The 10,442-nt window shown below is 42.0% G+C and overlaps 1 protein-coding gene across 1 annotated transcript in view; it reads right to left on the bottom strand.

Annotated features, from left to right (window-relative positions):
* Positions 1–4,257: 4,257 nt before the first annotated feature.
* Positions 4,258–10,442, bottom strand: part of LOC135744191 (E3 ubiquitin/ISG15 ligase TRIM25-like) — a 44,667-nt gene continuing 38,482 nt past the window's right edge. The window contains exon 7 of the mRNA XM_065262171.2: positions 4,258–4,963. Within this exon, the coding sequence (XP_065118243.1) occupies positions 4,422–4,963 (542 nt within the window). The 3' untranslated portion in view covers positions 4,258–4,421. The remainder of the gene's footprint in view (positions 4,964–10,442) is intronic.

The raw sequence follows: 10,442 nt of genomic DNA, 5'->3' as shown, positions 1-10,442 counted from the left end.
CACGGAGTGACTAGATCAGGCGGAACCAAAAGTAGGGCGAGAGAGTTCCGCCCGGGCCGGTTTGCATGAACACCAACACTTCCGGGTTTCCCGGGGATCCCCCGCAATCACCACAACACGGTACAGCTGCGTGAGTGACGTGGCGAATGACGATTGGGCGAGTCACGTCGAGGAGAGGCAAATAAACGGTAGGGGTGGCACGGTCCATGAAAAAATCCGAACCGTTCGGTTCGCTTGTCTCGGTTCGGAGCGCGTGTGTGCCGCACGGTTCAACGGTTCATGCCATGCGCAATGTAGTCTCATGCCCTGTATGTGACCTCAGATAGCGTGTTTCCCTTTCGCGCGAAAGAAGAGGTGACTGGTTTGGAGTATTAAGTACTGCAGGTTATGTTACGTGTAGAAATGGCAAGTGGGAGAGAAAAGGAAGTCTGCCCGCAGTTGGAGGATGCGCCAGCGTCGTATAAGTTTGGTGTGTGGAAACATATTTTTATTTCATGTTACCTATGATGACAGCGGAAATAAAACAATAGATTGAACTGCAGTCTATGGGTTGAATGTGCTCGAACAGCCACAGGAGACCGCCTTCTCTCCGACCATTTATATAATCTGAGGTACTGAACACAATGTTTTACGTCTTTTCGTATTCAGCGCTATTTTTAGCCTTTCATTGATAAAATTAAGGCGGCTGATTTCCGCGTAGTTTCATTTTGCTAGCGTGTGAAAGTTGCGCGATCTTATTTCAGAAATTGCCCCTCAAAGTAATCAGGACAGAAGTGGTAAAAAGTGGACAAAAGAGACGGATGTAAATATTACGTGTAAACGTTATGTTTCTCTCTCGTCCACATATTCTCTCTGCAGAATTTAAGCAGCCTCTCAGTGATAAATCTAAGAGCTACACTGAAGTTGGCATTTTGATAAATGCAAGTTATCTTTGTGTGCTAAAAATGCACATAAAAGTTCATGTAGATGGCAATACACATTCTCTTTTTTGCCAAATAAATGAAAAGCATGTTGAAATCATCAATGTCTTCCCTCTTGCTCTATCAAAATCTCACCTGGCTTTCCTCAGAGATGGTCCCAATAATGTCCTTAAAGTCAAATTCAGTTTGTGCATCATTACATGATATAACTTTTTTTTAATACTGTATCCTAAATTATGGATAATTAATACATTCATAAGATAATACATTTCTGGAGTGTTAAAAATGTAAAGAAAAAATAACAACAAGAACCGTACTGAACCGAGAACCGTGACCAAAGAACCGTGATACGAACCGAGGGTTTTGATTTTGAGGGGGGAAGTTTGATTGCGTTGGATATACGCTGCGGATGCCGGCTGGGTTGTGAGTCGTTTGGGTGCTGGAATACGTAGTTCTGCTATGGCTGGGAGCTGTGGAGAGAGAAGAAACACTGTTCAACAGTCAAGTAAGAACCTCTTGAACGGAAACGTACTTATTGGCACCTTTGGTGTGTTGTTGTCCTCACAAAGGATCGGGAGCTCTGTGTCCACGGCGTTGTTTACTTCAGAGGCGCCCTGAGGGAAAAGGGAGAGATCGATTGGAAGCCCGTCAACTGTGAGTAGAAGTAAATCAACAACTAATGCTGAATGTTGGTATGTTAAAGGAGAGTGCAACCCATTTCTAAGCGGCCCCACTAGATGTGTGCAGCAGGTGGGCGAAGCGAGAGGCGTGTGTATTGAGAGAGAGAGAGATCGACTGGAGACCGCCAACTGTGAGTAACAGTAAATTAACAACTAATATTTGAATGCTTGTATGTTAAAGGAGAGTGTAACCCATTCCTAAGCGGCCCCACTAGATGTGTGCAGCAGGTGGGCGAGCCGAGAGGTGTGTGCATCGAGAAAGGGATCGACTGGAGACCGCCAACTGTGAGTAACAGAAAATCAGCAACTAGTATTGAATGCTTGTATGCTAAAGGCGAGTGTAACCCGGTTCTAAGCGGCCCCGCTAGACGTGTGCAGTAGGTGGGCGAGCCGAGGGTTGTGCATTAAACTAACTCTGGACTGTGAGAGTTTGCCATCAGGTTGAGGCGCTGTGCTGCGTGGCCCGTACCATTCAACCCCGCTACCCAGGGCCAGGTCCACCTGGAGAGGAGTACGGACCCTAACTTATTCACTGGAGTGTGTGCTGTGCAACGAGTGAGTGATTGAATTTGACGTGAGTACACAAAGCTTTCTTGAAGTGTTATGCTGTGTCCTTGTCGTCCATACTCACCTTAGGAGGGTATTGGACCTTTTGTGGATGCCATCAGGGGCCGCCGCGACGGTGTGTGCCCAACCCACCCAGATACGCTCTGTAGCGGTGTCCAGCAGGAGTCACGTAGAAACCCAGAGTGAGGTATGGTGAGGAAGCAGATCTAAATTCAGATGATACCTGCATATTAGCTAAAAGCTAACTTACCCAATAACGACCCACAGCCTAGAGAAACGGCAAAACGAAGAAGATACTTACCTTTACAGTAGCTAAAGCTAACTTACCCAGTAACGCCTCGCAGCCCTAGAGAACCTGCAGAACGAAGAAGATACTTACCTTTACCGTAGCAAAAGCTAACTTACCCAGTCACGCCTCGCAGCCCTAGAGAACCTGCAGAACGAAGAAGGTACTTACCTTTACAGTAGCACACTTACCCAGTAGCGATCCACAGCCTTAGAGAAACTGCAATGCGAAGGCGATACTCACCTAGCGTGGACCTAGGTGAGTATCGCCTGTGTTTTATTCTGCCCTCAGGAGGACCGAGGCGCGCCACGGGAAGTCTTACACACGCAGGAGGTGGGCCGCGGACGAAGGAGCTCCGCCCGGCCCTTGCCCTGTGGTTCTTGTCCCCGCAGAGAAGGCTTCTCCCCTCCAACATCCTTGGCCCCGTAATACTCCCCCTGAGGGCGAGAAGTGAGATTTTTAGATTCCCTTTCCCATTCCCCATTTTGGTTTTAACTAATTTAAATAAAGTTGATTGTTTTAAAAGTACTTATCTCTTGTTGTTTGGTCATTGGGGTGCTTTTGGGACCTCCTCGAGGTGGAACGTGGGAAGGAGCGAGACGCACCCAGTCGGTGGTCTGCTCCTTTCCGTGACACAAGTTGCAACACATGGCCCATCCAGGCGGACACCTCTCTCCTATCAGCAGGCAAATGGTCATTGCTTTCTGTCGTTTACACATCATAATAAAGTTATGACAAAATGCAGGCGTAGGCTACTATGTAAAGACAAGCAGATTGGCATAAAATATAAGGCAACACGTTTCGCGTTAAGGGTTCTCCAATAGTAAAACATTATAAAGACACTGCATTGCGCGGAGTAAGACAGTGATATTAAAAGACAAAATTCAGTACACGCTTTAAAAATAAAGCATAAAATGTACAGGCAATAGCTAAGACCGGAATATGAAAGCAACCCGCTAAATACATTGTGTTTTTTTTCCAACATGCCCCTCTCAAACACCAGTGCAAGCTGCAACACATGGCCCGTCCAGGCGGACACCTCTCTCCTATCAGCAGGCAAATTGTCGGGGACCTGAGTCTGAGGAAGGGTCGTAGAGACCCGAAACGTCACTCCAATAAATAATGTGAAAGGGAGCTTTTTGGTGTGCGGATCTTTCTCTTTTGTTACTTATATATTTATTTGATCCTGCACCCGTATTTAATTTGGATGTGCGTGATTCTATCGTTTTGCAAATTGTCGGGGACCAACACAAAGTCTCAAATCTACCCCGCCTCGTCAGTGAATGAAATGCCTCATACATTTTGGAGCGTCTCTGTCATAACTGCTTATGTAATGCAAGAGTAGCCTATAAAATGTTTTAAATGTTTTAAAAATATTTTAATACAAAAATAAAGAAATCAAAGTTGCAACACTCATTTATGTTTGTTTTTATATTTCTCTGCATATTTCTTTTTGTATTTATTTATTTATGTTTGTTTTATATATTTCTTTGTACATGTATTTATTTATAATTTTTGCACTCTTACTCCTCCATACTTTGACTCTTCGCTGCCAAGAATCACAATTTCAGCAGAAGTCTTGTTTACCATTTTACTCTCTTTGTGGTGTCTTACTGTTTAATAAATGTTTAATGGGAAGACTCTGAATCTAAACTAAAGTTTGATAAGTTATGTGCATGAAATCTGAAATCAAACTAAGTGAGAATATTAATGTATTAAATAAAACACCACAATAGGCCTATCAGTTTTGTTTCAACTGTTTTATTTAAATTAAACAAGTTACTTTTACATGGGTAACATTATATATTATTTTTGCTGTTGTTGTCGTCAATTTACGTTATTTTATAGTTTTCCCACTTTTACTTTACAAGCATTGATTCATCTGATCAATCAACGATTTGAGAATAATAAAATCTCTCATGTTACTTTACAATAACATCTCACTCTTACTGATTCATTACAAACCAGCTATAATGTCTTCATTTCACACAGTTTTACTTTTGATTGTATCGTAGTACTAACCAACCCAAACCCAGGATAGAGAGGTTTAGTGAATGTGGTCTGGACTCTGTGGATGAGGGTCATTGTGTCAGAGACGCTGTAGAAGCACAGAGATCCTGCACTGTGATCCAAATACACTCCTATTCTAGAAGATCTGAGCACTACTGGGAGTTTAGTCTCAATGTTATTGTGCCAAAATGAACAAATAGAGTCGGAGCAGATCAAACTCCAGGACTCATCATTACGTCCAAACACACAGTCATGACCCCATCCCTTCCTGTTGATGCTCTTATATGACACTGATATATACACCGCACCACACCATTCAACCTCCCAGTAACAGCGTCCATTCACACTCTCACTACACAACACCTGAAGATAAGCATCAAATCTGTCTGGATGATCAGGATACGGCTGGCCTCTGCGAGTGTAAGTAATCACTCTTTTCCCACCAGACAAACAGAGACGTTTATTTGCTGTGTTTGGATCTGCAGTGACCTGGCGATAATCTGAGGGAGACAAATGGTAACGCTTTAGATTACAGCCCGGAAAGTACTACGTTAGTACAGCGAATTTACAGCGTATGTTTCTGTAATTATAGTTTACTTATGAAGTACGTACGTGTAATTATAAGGGAACAATTTATAATATTTGGGGAACAAAGGGGTAACAACCAGGAAAAATACAAATAATATATGCAGTAAAGTACTGCGTAAGTACAGCGAATTTACAGCGTATGTTTCTGTAATTATAGTATACTTATGAAGTATGTACGTGTAATTATAAGGGAACAATTTAAAATATTTGGGGAACAAAGGGGTAACAACCAGGAAAAATACAAATAATATATGCAGTATGTATTTTAGATTACTAAACAAAACTTAAAATTCAGTTAATGTGTTTATGCTATTTATTAGTACGATACAATTTATTTAGAATTTTCAATAAAGGTTACTTACCTTAAGAAAGAAAAAGAGTACAGGAATTTGTTGGGTCATCAAGCAAAATTAAAAATAGGCAAGGCAACTTTGGTGAAAACAAAGCAAGCAAAACTAGAACTACACTCTTAGAACAAATGTGTTAAAAACAACACATTAGTGTTGATTCTGGGACGACACACTAAATGCGTTGTCCCAAAATCCACCCATCTATGTGTTATTATGGAAACAACACATTTTGTGTTAATTTTAACACAACTTGTGTTATATTTTAACACAACTTGTGTTATATTTTAACACAACTTGTGTTATATTTTAACACAAAATCAACACAAAATGATATATAATGTGTTGAAATTACACATAATGTGTTAAAAACTTAACACACAAAGATGTGTAAAAAATTAACACATCCTTTCTAAGAGTGTATTTTCTGTAGTTACTGTTTTGTGTACTGTTTTGTGTCAAAATTATTTACCCCCTTGTTTCACGTAGTTACAGAGTAAGTACAGAATCTGCGGGCTGTAAATTAAAGTGGCACTTGTTACCCCTTTGGTCCAAAAAAAATTATAAATTGTTCCCTTAAAATTACATGTATGTACTTTATAAGTAAATTATAATTACAGAAATGTATGCTATAAATTTGCTGTACTTGCGCAGTTTTTATTTGTTAGTATTATTTGTATTTTTCCTGGTTGTTACCCCTTTATTCCCCAAATATTTAGGGCCCGAGCACACCGGGGTGTGAGGACCCTATTGTTCTTCAAGGAGTTATTAGGGCTCGAGCACCGAGGAGCAGGCCAGAATGGCCTGCACCGTAGGTGCGAAGCCCTATTGTTTTTGCTCGGATTATTATTAGGGCTCGAGCACCGAGGAGCAGGCCAGAATGGCCTGCACCGAATGGTGCGAAGCCCTATTGGTTTTGTTAGAATTTATTAGGGCCCGAGCACCGAGGAGCAGGCCAGAATGGCCTGCACCGAATGGTGCGAAGCCCTATTGTTTTTGCTCGGATTATTATTTTTTTTTTTTTTTTTTTATTTATTTTTTTTTTTTTTTAACACTTTTGGCCATTTTGGGTGCCTAAACATACTCGAAAACTCTTGCAATTTGGCACACACGTCAAAGTCGTCCGTCATTGCGACCGGGCAAAGGCTGGAACACGGGCGTGGCACGGGGGCTCTGTAGCGCCCCCTGTAATGCAAAAACAAACATTGTTGCGCAGTTCGGGCAAACATGTACGCACATGTACGAGAGTTGGTACGCATATAGATCTCATCGACCCGAACAACTTTCGCCCTCTAACATTTAAGCTCCGCCCAACAGGAAGTCGGCTATTTTGGATTGTTTAAAAAATGCATGCGTTGAACTTTTAAATACTCCTCCTAGAGGATGCATGCGATTGACACCAAACGTGGTGAACATGATGTCGAGACATTGGACTTGCTAAATTGCGAAGGGATTTTTGATATCTCGAACGGTGTTGCCATGGCGAGGCGACAAATTTATGGCGACATCAGAGAAACAGGAAGTGTCTAATATCAAAGGCAAAAAATGTCTTATTGTGATGACACGCGGTGTGTTTGTTCGTCTGAAGATTCCGATCGCATCGATGTGCCTATTGTGACTCCCGGGTATAGCGCCACCACCAGGCGCCAGGAAGTGTGTCAGTCACAAAGGTGGATTTTTTTTTACAGTTCCATGCGATGTTCTTTTAAATACTCCTCCTAGAATGTTTATGCGATTCACACCAAAAGTGGTCAACATGATGCCAAGACATTGTAGATGATAAATTGCGAAGGGATTTTTGATATCTCGAACGCTGTTCCCATGGCAACCTGTCAAACTTTACTTTCATTTTTAAGGAATATTTAAACCTTACAGCTGCATGCGGTAAACTTTTAAATACTCCTCCTGGAGAAATAATGTGATTGACTCCAGAAGTGGTCAACATAATGCTGAGACATTGTAGATGATAAATTGCGAAGGGATTTTTGATATCTCGAACGCTGTTTCCATGGCAACGCGTCAGATTTTACTTTCATTTTAAAGGCATATTTAAGCCTTTCAGTTGACGCCAATGTTCTTTTAAATACTCCTTCTAGAATATTCATGCGATTGACGCCAGAAGTGGTCAACATGATGCCGAGACATTGTAGATGATAAATTGCGAAGGGATTTTTGATATCTCAAACGCTGTTCCCATGGCAACGCGTCAAACTTTACTTTCATTTGAAAGGCTTATTTAAGCCTTTAAGTTGATGCCGATGTTCTTTAAAATACTCCTTCTAGGATATTCATGCGATTAACACCAAAAGTGGTCAACATGATGCTGAGGCATAGTAGATGATAAATTGTGAAGGGATTTTTGATATCTCAAACGCTGTTCCCATGGCAACGTGTCAAACTTTACTTTCATTTTAAAGGCATATTTAAGCCTTACAGTTGTATGCAGTTAACTTTTAAATACTTCCTCTAGAATAATCATGCAATTGACACCAAAAGTGTTCAACATGAAGCCGAGATATTGTAGATGATAAATTGCGAAGGGATTTTTGATATCTCAAACGCTGTTCCCATGGCAACGCGTCAAAGTTTACTTTAATTTTAAAGGCATATTTAAGCCTTTCAGTTGACGCCGATGTTCCTTTAAATACTCCTTCTAGGATATTCATGCGATTAACACCAGAAGTGGTCAACATGATGCCGAGACATTGTAGATGATAAATTGCGAAGGGATTTTTGATATCTCGAACGCTGTTCCCATGGCAACGCCGCAAACTACTTTTATTTCAGGCATATTTAAGGCTCTTGGCGTGATTAGATTAACCTTAAAGTTGGCACACACATCAGAGTTGTCAGCTGTTAAGTGTGCACAAAAAGGTCAGATATAGGCGTGTCTCTTAAGTGGCTCACTAGCGCCCCTGTTTGTCTAAAATGTGGGGTTTTTGTTTTACCTACAGTCCCCAAATGGCTCAGTAAAAACATTAAAAATAGCCCACTGATGTTTACCCACTTGATGCCCTTGCCCACCGGGCATCATTTTCTCGGACGCATCGTGTAGCGGTAAAAAAACGTGCGAGGGCCCGCCATTGCTGCTTGCAGCTATATTTATTAGGGCCCGAGCACCGAGGAGCAGGCCAGAATGGCCTGCACCGAAAGGTGCGAAGCCCTATTGTTTTCCTTAGGATTATTATTGTTTTTTTTTTTATTTTTATTTTTTTTTAACACTTTTGGCCACTTTGGGTGCCTTAACATACTCGAAAACTCTTGAAATTTGGCACACACGTCAGAGTCGTCGGCCATCAGGTCCGGGCAAAGGCTGGACCACGGGCGTGGCAAGGGAGCTCTGTAGCGCCCCCTGTAATGCAAAAAAAAACATTGATGCACAGATCGGGCAAAAATTCACGCACATGTACGAGAATTGGTACGCTTATAGATCTCATCGACCCGAACAACTTTCGCCCTCTAACATTTAAGCTCCGCCCAACAGGAAGTCGGCTATTTTGGACTGTTTAAAAAATGCATGCAGTGAACTTTTAAATACTCCTCCTAGGGGATTCGTGCGAATGACACCAAATGTGGTGATCATGATGTCGAGACATTGGACTTGCTAAATTGCGAAGGGATTTTTGATATCTCGAACGGTTCTGCCATGGCGAGGCGACAAAGTTGTGGCGAAATCAGAGAAACAGGAAGTGTTTAATATCTAAGGTAAAAAATGTCTTATTGTGATGCTATGCGGGGTGTTTGTTCGTCTGAAGATTCCGATCGCATCGATGTGCCTATTGTGACTCCCGGGTATAGCGCCACCACCAGGCGCCAGGAAGTGTGTCAGTCATGAACTTTTAAATACTTCTCCTAGGGAATTCATACGATTGACACCAAACGTGGTGAACATGATGCTGAGACATTGGACTTGCTAAATTGCGAAGGGATTTTTAATATCTCAAACGGTGTTGCCATGACGAGGCGACAAATTTATGGCGAATTCAATGAATCAGGAAGTGTCTAATATCTAAAGCAAAAAATGTCTTATTGGGATGAAACGCAGTGTGTATGTTCGGCCAAGGATTCCGATCGCATCGATGTGCCTATTTTGAGTCTCGGGTATAGCGCCACCAACAGGCACCAGGAAGTGTGGCAGTCACAAAAGGTGGATTTCTTGACAGTTGCATATGGTGAACTTTTAAATACTCCTCCTAGGATTTTCATGCGATTGACACCAAAAGCGGTCAACACGATGCTGAGACATTGTAGATGATAAATTGCGAAGGGATTTTTGATATCTCGAACGTTGTTCCCATGGCAACACGTCAAACTTTACTTTCATTTTCAGGCATATTTAAGCTCTTGGCGTGCACTTTGGGTGCCTTAGCATGCTCGAAAACAACGGAAATTTGGCACAGATGTCAAAGTCACGTGCCACTAGGCTCATGCAAAGGCTGGAATATAGGCGTGGCAAGGGAGCTCTGTAGCGCCCCCTGTAATGCAAAAAAATAACATTGATGCACAGATTGGGCAAAAATGTACGCACATGTACAGGAGTTGGTACGCATATAGATCTCATCGACCCGAACAACTTTCGCACTCTAAGATTTAAGCTCCGCCCAACAGGAAGTCGGCTATTTTGGATTGTTTAAAAAATGAATGCGTTGAACTTTTAAATACTCCTCCTAGTGGATTCATGGGATTGACATTAAACGTGGTGAACATGATGTCGAGACATTGGACTTGCTAAATTGCGAAGGGATTTTTGATATCTCGAACGGTTCTGCCATGGCGGGGCAAAAAAAATATGGCGAAATCAGAGAAACAGGAAGTGTCTAATATCTAAGGCAAAAAAATTCTTATTGCGATGCCAAGCGGGGTGTTTGTTCGCCTGAAGATTCCGATCGCATCGATGTGCCTATTGTGAGTCTCGGGTATAGCGCCACCACGAGGCGCCAGGAAGTTTGTCAGTCACAAAGGTGGATTTTTTTGACAGTTCCATCCGATGTTCTTTTAAATACTCCTTCTAGGATATTCATGCGGTTGACACCAAAAGTGGTCA

Source organism: Paramisgurnus dabryanus, chromosome 6 (genome assembly GCF_030506205.2).
Source record: "Paramisgurnus dabryanus chromosome 6, PD_genome_1.1, whole genome shotgun sequence".
NCBI classification, from domain to species: domain Eukaryota; kingdom Metazoa; phylum Chordata; class Actinopteri; order Cypriniformes; family Cobitidae; genus Paramisgurnus; species Paramisgurnus dabryanus.
Note: the sequence above shows the minus strand (reverse complement) of the source record. Positions and strands in the feature narration are given on the sequence as shown.